We start from the raw sequence: 20024 nt of genomic DNA, 5'->3' as shown, positions 1-20024 counted from the left end.
GGATTGGGAAATGACTTCAGGAAAAAGAGGTTTTGCCACCCTAGTTTCTGCCTCCCATTCTGGGTTCCTGCTTTCCCTTAAAATTTTGCTTGGCAGTTCCTTCCTGTCTTTTCAGCTACTTGATGCCTTTAGGATATTTGCATCCTTTATCCCTCTTTTTGGATTGTTTTTAGTGGAAGGACAGATCTGAATGAAACAACACTCCACTACTGCAAATGAAAGTTTCTTTTTGGAATATCGATTGCATCTCTTCCTTTTTCTCTGTTTTTACCATCGCTTGCTCTGAACTTGGCTCCCATCATCACTTGCCAGGACTCTGCAGTGGTCTTGTAGCAGGTTTCTTGCACAGACAGTTATGACACTGAGGCTTTCTTTCCAGGAAGCAACTTTATTTGTGCCAGCACTGGCTCAGTTGGGTTTGTACCCGAAAAACTGAGCTCCGAATGCCACATGGCGTAGTCTTTTATGCATTTTCTACTTCTTTGTCTCCTATATATGGGTAATGTATAGACATACGGTCTGATTGGGTGGTCTCATGTTACAGGGTCGTGAGGGATGTCACTTACACACATAGCGAGGTTGTCTTCCCTTATCCTGAGGTCTTTTCTCACCAGATTCCTTAGGGAGGGGACCCTACAACAGTTTCTCTTCTGCCCTTTACCTTATCTATTTCCTTCTGTACACAGAAGCCTGAATCAGCTTTTAAAAGTGCACGCTGAAGCACTTTTACTCCCCCAACTCTTCAGTTTCTCTTCTGGCACAGTACAGTAAGGTAGCCTCCAGACACATGTGGCTACTGAACACTTGAAAAGTGACCAGGGTAGCTGGGGAACTAAATTTTTAATTGTATTTAATAGTAGTGAATTGATATTGAAACAATAAAACTGAATCAATGTAGAATAGTTGTTTGTTAAACACAGCTTTAGTACTGAATAGGTCATATGTCAGTTAATTGTTGAAAATTGAACATCCAAGTTGAAATGCATTATAAGCGTAAAGTAAATTTTAAGTCTGTAAGGATATAGACAAAATTTCAAAAACTTATCACAAGAAAACATAATAATTTTTATATTGGTTATCATTTGAGATTATAATATTTTGGATATGGTGGGTTAGCTAAAATATAGTATTGATATTAATTTTACCAACTTTTTTTTTTATCTTTTAAAATATGACTACTAGAAAATTTTAAATTATAAATGCCCATCACATTACATTCCTATTGCCCGCACTCATTTTTCCATTATTTTAAGGATAAGGCCAAAATCCCAATCTTTCTGCAAGACCTAGCATGATCTGACCCCAGAATATTTTAATTTCAATTTATCTTTATTTGACACCATGCTTTCCTTCACCTGTTCTTTCTGACACTAGCTTTTCTTTCCTGCAAAGAACTTCGGTCACAAGCATGGTGTGAAGGTGCACACATGAGTTTTGTCCTTCCACAGTGTCAACTTTAGTCAATCATAAAGCAAAGTTAACCACAGTTATAAAACATGTTCAGGATTACAAACTCAATGACGTTTCACCATATGATTAAAATTGGCTTCTTATATGGCACACGGAGCAGGACAGAAGACAACAAGCAAACAAGATGGCAGAAGATAACAAGATAACAGAAGGGTGTAGGAAGTGAACAAACTAAATGCTAAGTTGGTCTGTGGGCACACAGTTGAGATAAAGCCTCAGTCTGGTCCAGGTCAGCTCTTGGAACTTAGTGCTTATTACGTTCAAGGGGGGAAGGATCTCGGTTTTGTTCGGAGATCAATCTGACAGAGCCTTCAGTGGCAGCTGCCTTTTCTTCATGGTCAGGCATAGAGGTCATGTTGGAAGAGTCTGATAATTTGCTGCAAAAGCCCCCCCCCCCCTTACTTTTTTCTTTTTGTTTTAAGTTTCTTTACTTATTTTGAGAGGGAGTGAGAGAGAGCACAAGTGAAGGAGGGGCAGAGAGAGAGAGAGAGAGAGAATCCCACTCAGGCTCCATGCTGACAGCCCAGATGTGGGGCTCAGTCTCACAAACTGTGAGATCATGATCTCAGCTGAAATCAAGAGTTGGATGCTTAACCCACTGAGCTACCCAGATGCCCCTGAACCCTCTCCTTTTAAAATGGATTTAATGGTTCTTGGGCCCCTGCAGACCTCCTCTGGTCCTGCTTGTTATCAGTTCTGGGCTGTCAGGGCTGATGCTGGTCGGGACAATATCTCGTAGCTGTGGTACCTTCGACTACTTGCGTCATTGTTTGATGCAGTCTCCTGCTTGACATGAGAGAATCCATTTTGCTCTCTACAACTTCCTCTACTTCAAGGCTTGTTTATGCACTATTTCTTCTGTTTCAGACATTCTTTCCCATTCACCCTCTGCCTGGTTCACACCTACTTATGCTTCAGATTTAAGTAAGCCCTGGTTTCATCCAGACACATAGAGCTGCTTACACCTTACCAACAATGCTACTAAATCTGGAGAAAGAAGAAGGTGCTAGAGCAGTCACAGCAACAGAAGAGACCAACAAGAGACATCAAGGAAAAGGACTAAGAAATGGCAGGGTATAGGTATGATCAGAGACAGAAGGAGGTGTCCAGGATGTATATAAGATTTCAAAGCTGGTTAAAAAAAATCATGATACCCCTGGCAAAGATTTGTCACTTGAAAGTTTGAATCAAGTTCTGCTTGATGGGTTGATTGATTTTCAAAGTAAATGGGCACACGGAGGAAGGATGATGAGCTTGCTTTGAGATATGTCATGCTTAAGGTGATGGTAAGACATTTAGTGGAAATTCGTGGCTTTGAAAGTTGGAATTACACGAAAAATTTACTGCCTGGTGGTTGTGGCCATCAGCTGGATGGTTTGATTATGCATCGACAATGCTTTGTTGTAGGTGTCAGTAATTGAGCACCTGTTGTGTTACTTTCCTGAGTGGGACCATATGAATATTACTAAAGTAATGTGAAAATATTACAGTAATTCAGGGGCTGTGGTTTTATAGTGCTTGATCCAAAGCAAGGATTTGCTGAGTTTTTGTTTGCGTAGAGGCTACTTCTCAGTATAAAATCTAAATCCCTACTCCTGCAAACTTTAAAAAGCAAGTTTCCTTAGGTTTTCCAAACTAATGCTTATGACACAAAATTATGATGAGTGCAAATGAGTGAAAGGCAGATGTTCTATTTCTCTAGAGACTCACTTAGATTTAAAAGAAAAAGGTGCTTGACCAAAATGTTTTGTGTTTTGCTGAACAACAACCTTAGAAACACTGGGTGATGGCTAGCCAGGCAGTAAATGAACCTGCGCTTGGCCATCTGGGCAGAAGCTGCAGTCCTTGGTGTCATTTTCCTGCTCTTCTAGGAAGCCACATGGAGGGAAAAAGAGGAGATGTAACTCAGGTGTGTTCTTAGGTCCTCTGTGTCATTGGCTTTTAGGAACTGCCCTTCTTAGCCAAAATGTGCACACATTAGACCTAGAAGTAAGAGTGCATACGTGGTTCTCTTACCTTACCAGATCACTGTTAATTGAGGAGGAGGTTCTCTACTTGGTATTTTCTGAACACCGTTCAGAGTCAGTTGCCAAAATATATTTCCTGGTAATTTGTTCTTTTTTGATTTTTTTTCCTCTGTTAAAATTCTCATTGTGTTCATGTGTTGTTGTCTTAATTTCATTGAATTGTCTTATTATGTTTTCTTGTAGTTTACTTAGCTTCCTTAAAACAGATATTTTGGGGGCATCTAGGTGGCCCAGTTGGTTGAGTGTCTGACTCTTGATTTCACGTCATGATTCCAGGGTCGCGGGATGGAGGCCTGTGTGGGGGCTCAGTGATAAGCATGGAGCCTGCTTAATATTCTCTCTCTCTTTCCTTCTGTCTCTCTTCCCTGCTCACACTCTCTAAATACATAATAAATTAATTTAAAAAATATATTCTGATTTGTTTTTATCAGGCAAATCACAGGTCTGCATTTCTTTAGGGTCAGTTACTGGGAAATTATTTTTTCTTTTGGTAATGTCATGTTTCCTTGATATTTTGTGCTCCTTGAAGCTTGGCATTGCTGCAGGAATTATGTGAAGAAGTTATTTATTCACTTTCTCCAGTATTTACTGACTGGTTTCAGGAGAGAAACACCTTCCATCAGCCCTGGCGGGGATTCTGAGGCTTTCTCAGACCTCCTGTGCATACACCTGCTCCACACTTCTTGCTCCCTCTCTTGGCAAAAGTTTTATTTATTTTTTTTTTTCAACGTTTATTTATTTTTGGGACAGAGAGAGACAGAGCATGAACGGGGGAAGGGCAGAGAGAGAGGGAGACACAGAATCGGAAACAGGCTCCAGGCTCTGAGCCATCAGCCCAGAGCCTGATGCGGGGCTCGAACTCACGGACCGTGAGATCGTGACCTGGCTGAAGTCGGACACTTAACCGACTGCGCCACCCAGGCGCCCCTCTTGGCAAAAGTTTTAATTGCCATATGCCTTTTCTAGGTCTGCAAAGTCAGGCCAGGTGCTGACCACCTAACATTGGCTTTCCCTGGGGCAGTGTTTAAGGCTCAGGTCGTGTGCTTTCTTCCAGTCCCATAGAATCAGCCACCTTGCTGGAGGAGCTCACGAATCAACATCAGAGGCTCACCCTTTCTGCTTTCAGCAGTGCACGCAAGGAGGTGGCCAGAGTGGGTGAAGGTGTAGCTGTGAGACACCCTGAGCCCTAGGGGCACCCGTGGCTAGTTAGGGTGATCTGCGGGTGAAGCATTCCCAGCATCTCATGGGAGGGGTTCTTAATGGAATCTGTGAGGCGATCAGTATAATCTGCCTCCCTTTAATCCCCCACCCCCCAGCCAAAAGCCCTATGTGGCATTCTCCTAGTCCCTCCGTACCCCCAGGCTCCTCTGCTCCCTAGTTGTGCAGGACACCTCAGTGTTCTGGATGGGATGGGAAAGAAGTGGGTCTGCGCGCCGGCATTCCTTGCAGCTGGGGAAGCCAGGCACGCAATCTTATGCTCTCATTTTCCCTTACTGGAAAAATCACAGCCCTAGGAGATCTCTCTTAGCACTGAGCTGTGCTGCCTTGTGGAAGGGGTGATGTGAGCACAGTGAAATGTTCTTACCCTCTTCAGTGCATCCAGTTCTGGATCTCTTTGCTCAGTGGTGTGCTGGAAATTCCCCACTGAATTCCTGGACTTTCACAAAGGCCCTCTTGTCTGTGTGTGATTGTCTAAGCCAGTGTTCTTTGTGGGAAAGACAGTAGAAAACTTTTATTTTACCATGATGTTGATGTCACTCCTGCATTCCCTGATTTAACTGTCTCCTGTGTGTGTGTTTGTGTGTGTGCGTGCGTCCTTGTGGGTGCTCACCACGCATGTTCCTCTTTTGTGAATGCATGTGTTTCCTTATATTTCTAATGGTCTTTTATCTTTTACTTCCTGATTTTTAAAAAGTTTTTTGTAAACCCCAGAAGACTGATCTTCATTAGTTATATGTGTTGCAAATATTGTGGTTTGCCTTATGACTTTTGAAAGCAGAAGTTCTTAATTTTCGTATAGTCAAAGTATCTGCCATTTCTTTTGCAAAAGTCTGTGTTTGGGGAAGTCTTACATAAGATATTATTTCATAATCATAGTTGATAAGTATATTTTGCTGCATTTTCTTCTGAAATTGTTGTTTTGTCTTTCACATGTTAGTCCTTAATTCACATATAATTGTTATCTATATGTAATATGACAAAGGAAATAAATTCAGTGTCCCTTCTTTGAAGAATCACTAATCTGCAATATTAGCACTGTTTTATAACAGATTTTCTTAAATGACTGGCTCTGTTTCCAGGTTTCCTACTCTTTGTCATTGTTTACCTTTCCCAACAGAGATATCATTTGTCTTCAGAACTATAGCTTCATAGTGTCTCTTTCAGGTGAAGAAAACCCCTGTCTCTTGCCCTTCTTTCCCAGAGGTGCCTGTACTATTTCCAACATTTTGTCTTTCATGTAAACAATCAGCTTTTCAAACTGCTCTGAAAAAAATCTCTGTTAAAATTTTTGCTAGGGCATCTGGGTGGCTCAGTCAATTGAGTGTGCCATTTCGGCTCAGGTCATGATCTCATGGTTCATAAGTTCAAGCCCTGCATCAGCTCACTGCTTTAAGCTCAGACCCCGCTTCGGATCCTCTGTCCCCCTTACTCTCTCTGACCCTCTCCCACTCATTCTCTCTGTCTCTCTCTCTCTCAAAAATAAACATTAAAAAAATTTGCTCCTGTTGCATTAAATCTGTATATTAATTTGGAGAAAATTTACATGATTTTGATATTATATCCAGTCTTTCTGCCTTATGATCAAGGCAGATGGACAATCAGAGAATACCACAGAAACGCTAAGTAAGGTAGTCGGACAAGGTACTGGAAATCATGCCTTCATACTATTGGATGTGAACTAAAACTTATCCAGATAGATAACTCTTTTTTAGATACACTTCTTCTCTTTGATACTGATACTGAGTTTTTTGTCCATCAGTAGAGACAAATTTTTTCTTGAATTTCTTAAATTTTCTTTAATTTCGTTCAAAATAAGAGACTTTGATATCTTCTTTTTTTTCATAGTTACTTTATTTTTTGTTTCTAGTGAACATGGTATCTTTTGATTTTAACTAACTCCTGTTTGTTACTGGTTTATAGAAAAAATTCTTATTAATTTATTCTAATTATTAATTCTAATAGTTCTAATGATTATCTGCAGATTATCTGGGTCTTCTATGTGAAAATCATATTATTTGAGAATTATTTTGTTCCTTCATGTATAATACTTATAACTTTTATTTCTTTATATATATATATATTTCTTATTCTTCTGGCTAAAATTTCTAACACCATATTGTTGAATGGATGTGTTGATCCTTGTTTTGTTCCACATTTTCAAATACTTATTTTTAATCTTTCAAGTATAAAATGTATACTTGAAATGGCTTTCTGTGGATTCTTTTTATCATTTCAAAATTGTTCCTCTTATTCCTAATTGGCTAATTTTTTTATTTGTTACAATCATAAATGGATATTTTTACATCTATTGACTTTTTTTACACTGAAATTATTTTATATCTATTGACTAATGATTTTACTTTAGAAGATAAAATATTAAATTATTGCTAGTCATTACTGTTTCAGAGAAAATTTGTACATAATGCTTAGCATTTTTGTGGGAATAGGGCACCAGATGGGAAAGACATGGAAACAGGGCCCAATAAAAGGCCAGCACATGGAACATTGTCACAGAAGAGTAGAGAGAATGTGACACCACTCAGGAGCATTGGGAAATCCTGGGACCAAAGGAATATCTGAATTACCTGAGCACATGGGCCTTCAGAGAACATAGAGATAGAGGAACAGAGACTAGGTATGATGGTAGAAAAGATAACTGATGGTATAGAGATGACATTATTTGGGTCTCATAAAAAAGATGTGGATTTTTTTGTTTTTGTTTTGCTGTGTTGTTTTGTTTTTTCTCAAAGAGAAACAAAGAAACATAGACAGGATCCAGGTAAAAGAAACATACCAGCTCACAGAGGGGCCCCATTATGTGAAGAAGAGAGAACAATCTTCAAAAGTTAATGAAAAGAAATTTAGTACAAATGTGAGGACACCCTTCTTTATATACAAGTTAATAAACTAGTGGAATAAGTTATCCCCAAGCAGTGGCTTAGAGCCAAAAATAGCTGCACAGATTAATGAATGCAGCTTAACATGGAGCTAAATGAGCCTATATCTGACCTGGTGTGGCAATCCCTGGGCAAGAGCCTCTCCACTCCTCCATCTTTGGTCGCCTATATAGAACTTCGCCTGAGCATTGACAACTTGAGTTTTCCTCTCTTGTGAAAGCCTGGACAGAGGTGATTCTTTTTCTCTGCTTTTCTCCTTTCTACTTCCTACATTCTCTCAAATATCATGTCTGTTTAAAATATTAATTTTTCAAAGATGGCCTTGATCTCTTCTTTTGTAGTTATTAAGTCCAGAAAAGGGAAGCACCACAAATAGAAAAGGGCAGCATTTGGAATAGTTTAAAAGTTTGGCCAGTGCCAGTGAGGGGGCTACAGAAGAGAACATTCCATCCCCCTCTTGCTGCTGCCTTCCTTCCAGGTTTCCGTGCAGATCAGATAGAGGGGGTGGCCCCAAGAGAGCAGTAGGACCCGTGCACATGTAACCAATTGCTTTTTTTGCCTGTAGTAAAGTTCACATTTTGATTGCTTCTCCAGATTATGTTGATCCAGACATATTTTATGCAGTCATCCGGATCTTTCTCTCTGGGTAAGTACAGTTCAACTGCTTTCCTGCATGAGACCTCTGTAGCATATTCCAAATTTATGAGGCAGAAGCTTCCTATAGTAATAAACACCCTAAGAAACCTTGCTAACAAAGTGATCATTTGGATCCATTCTTGGATAAAAGAGGTGGGGTACCATCTGCAGGACAAATGAATATTTAAGGTCAGAATAATTGTCCTTAGGCCACCATATTACATTCATTTGTATTCACTTAGAATCCCATATTGATGGCAGAAAAAAAAAGCCCACTATGTAACCACAATGCTCTCTCATTTATATCCATTCTCTTCCCCTGTTACTAAGGCTGATGGGAGCATAGAAAGTAACTTGCAAGCCTTCTTCTAATGTTCTTGGAAGAGTTACCCCAAGTCATTTGTTCATATTTGTGGGTCTCTTCTTCTGTCACATGGACTGTAATTTTTCCAGATAAAGAACTCTACCCTTAGATACATTTCTTCCTTTAGATACACTAATTATACCTTGACATGTTTTAATCAAATTGCTTTCCCATTCACATTAACCGAGAGAAATTAAGTTTGTTTACTTTTTTAATAGTGAAAAGTAGAGGTAGTGAATGGATGAGGTGAAAAATTTGACATAGGGCTCACCTAGTGTTCCATCTTGATACCCAGGAGGTGCCAAATTGCTATAGACAGAAAGAATATGAAGTTGCACTGGAAGGGACATGGGTGCAAGAAGGGAGTGACAACATGAACCCAGTGTTTTTTCTAGATTGAGTGGATCTGGACAGTCCAAGGGGATGCCAGCCTGGGTGGGCATTCCTCACTCTAGGGAGTAGAGAGGGGAAGCAGGAGGGTCTCTAGAGAATAACTTGAGGTTAATGGGTTCCTGGTTTATGAGGAAACAAGAAAAATGGTGAAGAGTGTGGAATGGAATTGGGAGTGTTTCTCAGAATTCAGGCTTTTGCTGTATACCCATTCGATCCCAAAATCCTCCCCAGAGAGGTTATCTGTGTTCAGAACTCTTCTCGTTGTGTGCACATTTTACATGTAATCAGGGTTAAGACAAAGATCTGATTGTGCAATAGTGATTCTAGCGACAAATGTAAAACAAAATATGCAGATATGTTTTGGTAAAATTAGAGGAAAAAAAAGTCTTTTAAACATTTTAAATACATTGGGGTTTACGAAGTAATTCTGGAAAATCTCTTTGTGTTTCACTTTGCTCTCTAAATGTGTATTAGTCTTCCATTGTTACATAACAAATCACAAACATAACAGAAAACCATAACAAAAAACTGCTGTTTTAACAAATTAAAACAGCAGTTTTAAACAACATACATTTATTATCTTACATTTCTGTAGACCAGAAGGCCAGGCAAACTCAGCTTGGTTCTCTGCTTAGGGTCTCAAAATGCTGAGGTCAAGCTATCTGCTGGGCTGAGCTATTATCAGGAGAACCTGGGGAATCATTCACTTCCAAACTCGTTCAGGTTTTTGGTAGAATCCAAGTCTTCGTGGTTTTGGAACTGAGGTCTCTGTTTCCTTGCTGGCTGTCAGATAGGATCTGCTTTCAGCTTAGACTTCCTGCAATCCTTATCACACGGTATCCTCCAATGCAGCAATGATACTTCCAATCCTTCTAGTACTTAAATCTCTCTGACTTCTCCTTCTGCGACTAGCCAGAGAAAACCTCTGCCAAGGTCTTATGTTACTAGATTCAGCTCGCCTAGACAATGTAGAGTAACTCCCTATGTTAAAGTCAACTGATTAGTAACCTTAATTATATCTGCAACATCTCTTTTGCCTTGCTGTATATCATATTGACAGGTATTGATAGCTTATAATATGAACAGTTCTAGGAATGAGAATGGAAATCTTGGGACTATCTTTTTCAATTTCTGCCTATCATGATTAAATGGTCACTAGAGGGTGATTATGTTTTCATTAAAATAAGTTCTGGGTCAGTGATGCATTTTATCTGTGATCTACATAAACGCCTCCCGTCGGTCTGAGCGTCAAAAATATTTCTCATGTAGTGCAACTAAGTGACCAGCACCAAATCTTAAATGTATTGAAAGTGTTGATGGCCAAAGTCATCTGGATTTTTGAGAGTTCCCAATGGGATTGTCTTGGAAAATTGAAATCTCCTCCTATGTTCTTGATGTGTCCCATGTTTGATTTATTGTTTTCATTTACTTTTTAAAAACATTTTTATTTAGGCGTTTCATCATTTGTAGATTAAACTTATTCTTTCCATTTCCCACTCACATTAAATTTCACATGGAAGTTAGCCCCTGTGGAAAAATGTCATTTCTTTCTTTTTTTCTTCTGTTTATATTTCTTGGATTTCCTAAAAATAGGCTATGAGAAAGACTAAAAATAACCTTGCCTACAGAGATTTGAAAGGAAAGTAATTGCTTTCCTTTGCAACCATTAGTTTGGGCCTGAGAGTGTAAGGGACTGCTCAGAGAAACCCTATTTCCCCTCCCTCAGACCAATTGTATCACAGGTGGAGAACATGGCTTTTGAAAGTAGATCCCCTTGTTTTATCTTTTTTGACTTACATTCTGGTGTCTTCTCTGTCACATTCAATGTGGCTTTAACACATCCGCTTCATGTTGGGGCACCAAAAAAATATTGATGTCTCCTGGCCATTTGAGCATCCGATGGTTCTTTAAAGCTGGCGGGTCCTTTCCAGAAAAACATTTGGGTTTATATATTCTAGATATATAACACAGAATTATAGAATAATAGTTTTTTCATTCATTCGTTCATTCATTCATTCATTCATTAATCAACTATTTAGTGAGTGCTTACCATATGCCAGGCACAGTTCCTGGTGCAGGGAATGTTGCAATAAAACAAAACAGCAACTTTATTCTTGTGGAGCTTACATTTCAATGGTGGGAATCAGATCATGCATAAAGAAATATAATTTAAAAAGTATTATACAATATATGTTACAACAATAAGTGATACGGGAAAATGTAAAGTAGGATACAGGGCATCATGGAGTATTAGGGAGAGGTGGTGTAAGTTTCTTACTTATTTATTATGGTCTGGGAATGCCATACTTCATTTGTGCAGATAACTGAAGGCAGTGAGGACTAAGCTACCTGGATACTTGTTACAAGCAAAAGGAATAAAAATTGCAATGGTCCTTACATTGGAGCATGCTTGTCGTGGAGGAATTGTTGCAAGGAAGATAGCAGCACTGGAATGCAGTGTGTATGGGGGAGAATGAGAAAGATACAAGTGACAGCAGAAGACCAGATCATGTCAGGGCTTGTTGGCTACTTTCTGAGAGACAAGGGCAGCAGAGGCAAGTCTGGAGACAAATGAAATGATCTGTCTTAATTCAACTCATCGCTCTATTTTCTAACGTGGAAAATAGATAATTGAAGAGCAAGAATGGAAGCCAGGAAAATGTTCAAGAAGCTATGCCCACAATCAGGGTGATGGCTTGGACTAGGGTGGTGGCCGAAGAGGCATTGAGTAATGTTCAGTTCTGGAAATGACTGAAGGTAGAGTTGATGGGATCTGCTATTGGTTTGCAGGAGGAAGGAAGAAAATGGGATCAGTCGAAGATGACTCTAGGGTTTTGGCCCAATCCACTGAAAGAATAGAGCTGCCATTTTCTCTGATGGGGAAGACTGTAGGAGGAAGAAATTTGGCAAAAGGGAGGGGATATCTGGAGCTCAGTTTGGGACATGTCCATTTCTGTGGAGATATCTGTAAGTTGGCAGTTTAATATATGAGTCTGGAACGTAGGGGAATGGTCCAGGTAGAAGTGTACACTTTTAAAGACTCCTAATATAGTTGGTTTTTAAATCAGTGAAGTAGATAAGAGCACTTGGGAAGTGAGAGTAGCAAGAATCCCATAAACTGAGCTCTGAGAAAGTCCAACACCAAAGTGGTCATGATGAGGAGGGACTGTTGAAAGAGACCAAAGTGACCATCTGAGATCATCCACAACATGGCAGAGACAACCCTGAACCAGTGTGACCACTGCCTCTCTTCCACTTACTCACGCTTTCAATATTTCTTCCCTATTTCCAAATATTTCTAAAATGCTGTTTAGAAATTTCATTGGAGCAGTGTCCTGAACTCTGACAAGTCACGAAAATTCTCTGGAACCCATTTAATTATGCAGCAGCTTTAGGAAGTAGGTGCAAATTAGGACTAAGTCTCAGGAAGGTGTGTACAAATGTACAAAATAATGAATGGAGGGAGCGGGATTCCAACTCACTCTAAATAATGTAAAATGGCTAATATTTAGCAAATGCTTAATATGTTCCACGCACTGAGCAGGTATTATTTTAATTGGCTCCCACGAGAACTCAATAAGGTAGATCCTAATATCACTTGGGTGAGGAACTAGAGGCTCAGAGAGGTTGATTAACCAAGGCTCACAGTTAATAAATATCAAAGTTGAGATTAAATTTTCTATCTGCCTGAAATAGAGCCCTCTTACCCAAGAGCTACCTCATGTTCTCCTCTTATGATCAGACTCCTTCCTTTGCTCTCCCCCTGCTCTGCTGTCTATGCCTCATCTGTTTCCAGAGTGATGTCACCCCACCTAAAAAGGCCATTTTGACGTTCATCCAGTGGAAACCGTAGAACGGCTGACCAAACCATTCTCCAATGCAAACAACGCAGCTCCTTATAGCATTTCCTACCATAAGGAAGTATTTGACAAAGGTCATGAACAGCCAGCTGAGCAGTCTGGCTACAGCTTTTTTTATGTGTGTGATGCATTTTCCTTCTCTTGAGCAAAATGACTTTTAGAATTATAGGAAGAAGATGAGACATCTTCCACTGTAAGCCTGTTATTTAAACGTTCAAAGCAGGGACAGTGGCTCATTCCTGGCAATAAGAGAAAAAAGATTCTATTCCTTAGTAAAAGTGGAAATCCATATGTGGGGGTCTTGAGAAAATGAACATAGAGAAGTACAAGTTTGGGATTTAAGTTCTGGTTTTCCCATTTTTGAACAGTGTGGCCCTGGAGAATTAACTGCTCAGAGCCTTTGTTTGCTTATCTGTAAAATGGGTTTTTAGACACCTGCCTTCATCTACTCAAAAGAGGTCAAGTTAGAAAATGAAGGTGAGGGGCACCTGGGTGGCTCAGTCGGTTGTCCAACTTTGGCTCAGGTCTTGATCTCACAATTTGTGAGTTCGAGCCCCGCTATGCTGACAGCTCAGAGCCTGGAGCCTGCTTCAGATTCTGTGTCTTCCTTTCTTTCTCTATTCCCTTCCCCTGCCTATGCTCTCTCTCTTTCTCCCAAAAATAAATAAGTAAACATTAAAAAAAGAAAATGAATGTGAAGAGAGTTTATAGACTAACACATTGGAAGTACAATAACGTGTTCTTGGTGCCATTGTTTATCTTATGGAGTCAGCACATACATTCTGTAATTGTTTAAGACTCTATAAAAAATGTGACAGGGAAATGAGTAAAATAGTTGGAGGTAGAACTAGGGATTTTCAGACACAAAAAGGCAAAGAAATGGAATCAGGGAGACAGAAGGGGAGAAGAAAGGAGATAAGAGAGGAGAGGAAGCGGGGAAAACCCACTTCATCTGAGCAAGACCAGAGCCTCAATTCCAGTCCATCTACCTGTCCCTCTGGTAACCTGCAAGATTGTATTGTGTTCTCTTTGTTGCTGCCCTCATTATCAACACGTGCTGTCAAGAATGTATTTGACAAAGGTATTCCCACAAAGTCATGCATTATTTAACACTGGTAGTTCAACATGACAACTGTTAAAACTGTTACAGGGAAAAACAAAGGGGCGTGTGTGTGTGTGTGTGTGTGTGTGTGTGTGTGTGTGTACTTACTTACAAAGCTCTACTTGTGGAGTTAAAGGTATCAGGTGATTAAGGTTGAGATGAGCAGAAGGAGTGAAGATTATTCCAGAACCCCTAAATTATTCCTATTGAGCAGCACTGATGTCATCTTTATGACTGAATTTTTCTAATAAATATGTCATAGGATCAATGTCAAGGATTCCTTTACTCTTCTGGAATAATCCTCCAACTGGGGAAAGGAAGGGCTGTATTCAATGGCCTGTTATGAAGTTGAAGTATGCTTAAGTATATATTCTACAAAGATACCCAGTCTTTTGCTCTAAAAACACCGTTGAAATTGTGTTTGCTTTCTTACTCACTGTTGCTGTATCAGAAAATATGCTCTTAACTCCTAGCACCCACTTCTTCTCTTTGACTTTTACTCTTGCTTAGATGGAAGGATAACCCAGCAATGCCAGTGGGGTTGATCTATGAAGGAGTCTCCCCAGAGCCCCTGAAATACTCTGGGGGGAGTGCAGCTCAGAGCACAGTGCTTCATGCCTTTGATGAGTTCTTAGGCATTTGTCACAGCAAGGAAAGTGGTAAGTCAGACATTTTCTTTTTCTTTCTGTCCCTTAACAGGGAGGAAGAACAGAGATGTCTTTACCAATTGATAAGACCAAGTGTAAATTAAAATGTCATGAAGTCTATACTTCTCTAAGTCAACCAGGAGGCTGTGTGCCTGCCAGATGTTATTGTGTCAAGTCAGTTAATATTTGATCTCAGCAGGATATTTGGTTTCCATTTCCATATCTTAAAACATTGCCATATATCCAACTGTTCCCCATAGTTTTGTTTGGATCCTAGGCAATAGCCTGCTTTGTCTAAAATGGGGGAGAGATACGGAGTTTGAAGACTGTGGAATTAAGTTACAAAGTCTGGATATGGCTGATGATGGGTCTGAGCTCCTCACCAAAGCCCTTCCCCGTAAAAATGCTGCAACTTCAAGTCAAGTCTATTTAGACCAGAAGATAGGTCTACCAGTTTAGAAGCTTGAAATTGTTCATTTCCTTACCTGCCAGCATCAAGCTGATGTTTAACAGCTGCAAAAAGGCACTTCAGAGTATGGCATTTTCAAGTCGGACTTAGGGGAAAAAATGACTAGAATTTGGTGTGCAGTCAAATAGCGTCCAGTCTCATCCACAAAAGTCACTTATCAAGAACTATGATGATATTAAACACATAATGAATTTCCTATAAAAGATCAATCTATCTGTATTTCCTATAAATATCTATTGATTTGATTTTTAAACAACTTGACTTCAAGAGGCTATTATTACAAAAACATTGCTCATTCTTTTTTTTTATTAAAATATTTTTTTTTACATTTATTTATTTTTGAGAGACAGAGAGAGAGCACAAGTGGGAGAGGGGCAAAGAGAGAATGAGACACAGAATCCGAAGCAGGCTCCAGGCTCTGACCTGTCAGCACAGAGCCCGACACAGGGCTCCAACCACAAACCGTGAGATCATGACCTGAGCCGAAGTCGGACGCTTAACTGACTGAGCCACCCAGGCGCCCCAACAGTTGCTCACTCTTTATTTTCTTGCCCTTATAAATTCTATTAATTTCCCCTTCCTTAGCACTCTCCAAACAAAGCAAAATTCAGGAGAGTATTTAGCAAATCGGTTTAAGGGTTTATGCCTTACATTTGTAGATATCTCTCATGACGATAGTCTCATCAAGATACTTTGCCTACCTTGGGTAAATGATACATATTTACACATTGACTGGTAGATATGGTTCCAACTCAGTTATCTGAGATGTACTTGCTTCTTTTTTCCTTCCCCATCAATATTCAGGAATGTAGTATTTGTAGTCTACAAGCAAAAGAGCCAGCAGAGTGGATTGGAAAGTTAGATGACAGCAAGTTTTCATTGCACTGATGTCTGGAAAACCAGACAGGCTCTCGCATCTTTCCGTGTGGAGCTATGACATAGTTCTGGTTTGTTTCTTTCAGCTGATTTTCTGCACAGGATGAGGGAGTACATGCCTCCTTCCCACAAGGCCTTTATAGAAGAAATTCACTCAACTCCTTCACTGAGAGACCACATTCTGTCCTCTGGAAATGGCCAACTTCTGACAGCCTATAACCAGTGTGTGGAGGCCCTGGCAGAGCTACGCAGCTATCACATCACTGTGGTGACCAAATACCTCATCACAGCAGCCACCAAAGCAAAGGGCAGGAGGCCGAACTATGTCCCTGGGCCACCACTAGCCTTAGAAGAGAGGGGCACAGGTGGGACTGTAGTCCTGAGCTTCCTGAAGAGTGTTAGGGATAAGACCTTAGAGGCAATTCTCCACCAAAGTGATTAAGAGACTGCCCTCTTCCCAAGAATGCAAAACCAGAAACTCGGGTTTCCCCTGGCCCTTTCTCCCACTGGAGGGCACGTAGGCCTGGAGAATGAGAATGTCTGGAGTTATCTGACAGGAACCTCAGCCCTGTTTATGTTCCTGCTCTCCAGAACACCATCTTCTCCCTTGTTGAGAGCTGTTAGTCTTCACAGAGGAGAATTTCCATGGCTAGTCAGAGATTTTCCTTTCCCTATCTAATTACTGGTTAATAGCAAACAGCTTTGGACACTTCCTCATTCAGAACCCCACAGAGGAGCCCGTGTACCCCTATTCAATTTTCAAAGAATAGAAAATCAATCTAAATTTCAAAAAACAAACCAAATTGCCTGTGGACAGATCCCCTTTTTGATTTCTTTAAAAAGCAAACTAAATACTCGTGCATGCATTCATTCATTCAGTCAGTCAACGACTTATTACGTTCCTACTGAGCACTGGTTTAGGGATTAGAGCAGAGAATTTTTGTGGTCCCCATCCAGCTTTCCTTTCCCTGAGTGTGCTGAGTTTGTGGCAGGAGGTTGGAAATGCTCCAGGGGCGATGTGGAGGAAAGAGGAGGCTCACATAAGACTTGGAAGTCACAAGTGTAACAATGAATAGTTAACGATGTGGGAACGAACGGATGAGGCTCTTTGGCATGGTTCATCAATTTGCAAATTCTGTTTTAGTTTCATTCTTTATTTTTGGAAGAATGATTCTTTCTTCCTACACCGAAAGTTTATAGTTGTAAAATGAATTAATTGACCCATTGGAAGTAAATGATCGAAACAGGAATAAATAGTAAACTCACATGTTTAGTTTACAAATAAATGTAACTTTTTATTGATTTATTTTCTATCTCAAGATCTCATTTCATCTGATAGCAAAAGCTAGAAAACTTTAATCTTGCCAATTTAAGATAAACTCCATTAATTTAGGCCTGCCCCCCCCCCCCCCCCCCCCCCAGCCCCACACTTTGCGCACACACATATATCTGAGACAGTATCTACATTCCACAGGGCCAATCTAGAATCATGGCCTCAAGGAGAAGGACCTGATCATCAGGAGCAGCCTCTGCTCAAGTTAGCATCTGCTGAGCAGTTCCCCTCCCCGTATGAGTACTGGTCAAATGGAACTTGCAGCTTGTTTAATCCTTTGAAACAAGCCTTTCAGATTACTCAGCCTTCAAAGTCTTGTCATATCACTTGGAAAAACATCTGACCACTTCCAACATTGCCCAGGCCCTTAAACCCCACTTTTACTGTATATATAGTGGAGGGGGGGGGGAGGAAGAGAAATTTTAACAAATTGGCTTATGTGATTATAGAGGTTGGAAATTCCAAAATCTGCAGGGTAGACCAGCAGCCTGGAGACTCAGGGAATCACCATCTAAAGACTGACTGCTGGTAGAATTCCTTTCTGCTCAGTGAAGGTCAGTCTTTGTTCTATTCAGGCCCTCAACTGATTGGGTGAGGCCCACTCACATTATGGACAGCAATCTGCTTTACTCAAAGTCCATTAATTTAAATGTTTGCCTCATCCAAACAAAATACCCTCACAAAACCGTACAAAATAATGTGTGACCAAATATCTGGGTATCATGGACAAGCCAAGATGACATAGAATTAGCTATCACAAGCCTCCTTTACAAGAAACTGAATCAGGGTAAAGTTATGGTATCTGATACACACCCTCACCACATTTCTATTAGAGAAGAATCCTCTTTTGTAATGATGGGCAGGAGGTACAAAAATGATGTATAGTTTCTCCCCAGGAGATGCTGGGTAGGGATACAGGCAGTACACTGGATGGAAACCCCTAGAGAGAAGGATGGAATACTGCCCACAAAAATCTGACTATATTGACAGCTAAAGGCTCTTTATACCAGGTGATCTGTGTAGAATGAAACCATTGTCTCTTTTAATAAAAATAACAACCCGCTGTTTCGAGGTTGACCTTATAGGGCTAATCTTCACCTGGGAAGGGGGCAAAGCCTTAAAGTCTTAAACCTTGTACATAAGAGTCACCTTCACCTAACCCCCACCCCCCCACACACCTAAGCCTTCTGGTGACAAGGGAACACTGATTCTTTTTTATCCTGTGCCCAAGTGCAGTTAGGATTAGTTTAGTCATTTTTAGAAGACATTAGAAAGGACTCAGGGATGATTTTAAAAGCAAGCCAACAAAAATCATAAAGGAACACCAGTTAGATGGCATGAGTAACATTCAGTCTTCATGCTGTGGGGCACAGAGACCCTATACTTTCCTTAGACTGCATGCAGGTGAACAGGATCCTCAAACTCTCAATTTACAGAGTGTCCAGCAAAGACAGTCTCAGAGACTGAGTTTTTCTTCCCTTGTTGTTAGTCTGAAATTTGTTTTTTGTTGTTTCAACACAATCTATATAGGGTTAAAATAAAAATAAAACTAAACACCAACCATAAAGAAATGCTTGAAACCTGTGAGATCCTATCCAATTTAAGATCTGGGATATAAAACTTGCAGTACCTGAAAGCAATTATTTCTTCCACAACAGTGAATTTCACCCACCAAATTCTGTCTTGCATTTTCTTATGCACAGATGTCCTATTTGCTTTGCTAATGGAAGAAACACTCTTCTCTTTCTTTGTTCACTTAACAGTAAACTTAATAAAGAAGTCGGATATCATTGCTTTCTGAAATGTAATTGCTAGTTAATTTTTGCAGTTTAGCATCTGCTTCTCAGCAACATTAAAAACTGAGTTTTTGTATGTAAGCATCATCAAAAATAAATGATTTTTTCTTGCAAAGTAATTTCCTTTGTAAACTCACAAATCTATTGGCCCACATGGTTCTATGGCAGCTGCATAGGTTTCAAACCAAACTCAATTATGGTATTTGCCTTTAATTGTCCACATTCTTTTTAAGGTATCAGTCAGAATTTGACCTGCACTGTACAGGGAGCATTTACCTTAGACTGACTCCGACCCCTCACAGGCCATGTCCTTCTTCGCAAGGCAAGGAGTCCTGGGGCCAGTAGAACTTGCCTTTAGGACGATCAACTTTTTAAAGAACCCATCAGAGGTTCTCATAGAGGTACCCATACTCAGAGGTACCCATAGTAGACAAAATACCAATAATGATAATAATAACAATAATAATAAAAATTAATTACAGGCACACACAAGTGTTATTGATTTGTCATTAAAATATGAAAAATAAACATCCATTTGAAAATATATTACAATATTCAGCACTACTTACGCCTCTGTTGCATAAATGCTATTATTTAAACAAAACAATTGGCTAGTTCACAGTGGCAGTAAGTGGTAATTAGTAAGACTATTTAAACAAATACTATGTAATTGTTTTCATTTTTATTATCTATGCTTTTCAGAAGAGTTAAGGAAACATGCTCACAATACTCACAATGTGAAAAATCACACTTTTACTATCTTGGTCATCCATGGGCACAAGCCCCGACAGCTGTTCCTATTTAAGATTAGGACCCGCTTCAGACGCTTGCTTGGGTCACGTCACGGGTCACGTCGGTCAGAGTGAGCCGCAGTGAGTCATACGTCACTGTGAACCAGGAACTACGGTTGCCAACATCAGGGGTCAAGGGAAA

The 20024-nt window shown here is 40.0% G+C and overlaps 1 protein-coding gene across 1 annotated transcript in view; it reads left to right on the top strand.

Annotated features, from left to right (window-relative positions):
- The window catches only part of IDO2 (indoleamine 2,3-dioxygenase 2), a 64958-nt gene extending 45858 nt beyond the window's left edge, over positions 1-19100 (top strand). Inside the window, exons 6-8 of the mRNA XM_040490377.1 lie at positions 8210-8261; positions 14481-14629; positions 16049-19100. Of these exons, the coding sequence (XP_040346311.1) occupies positions 8210-8261; positions 14481-14629; positions 16049-16404 (557 nt within the window). The 3' untranslated portion in view covers positions 16405-19100. The remainder of the gene's footprint in view (positions 1-8209; positions 8262-14480; positions 14630-16048) is intronic.
- Positions 19101-20024: the final 924 nt, after the last annotated feature.

This window comes from Herpailurus yagouaroundi, unplaced genomic scaffold (genome assembly GCF_014898765.1).
Source record: "Herpailurus yagouaroundi ecotype Mexico unplaced genomic scaffold, PumYag 28, whole genome shotgun sequence".
Taxonomy (NCBI): Eukaryota; Metazoa; Chordata; class Mammalia; order Carnivora; family Felidae; genus Herpailurus; species Herpailurus yagouaroundi.
This window is presented reverse-complemented; position numbering and strand designations above follow the sequence as displayed.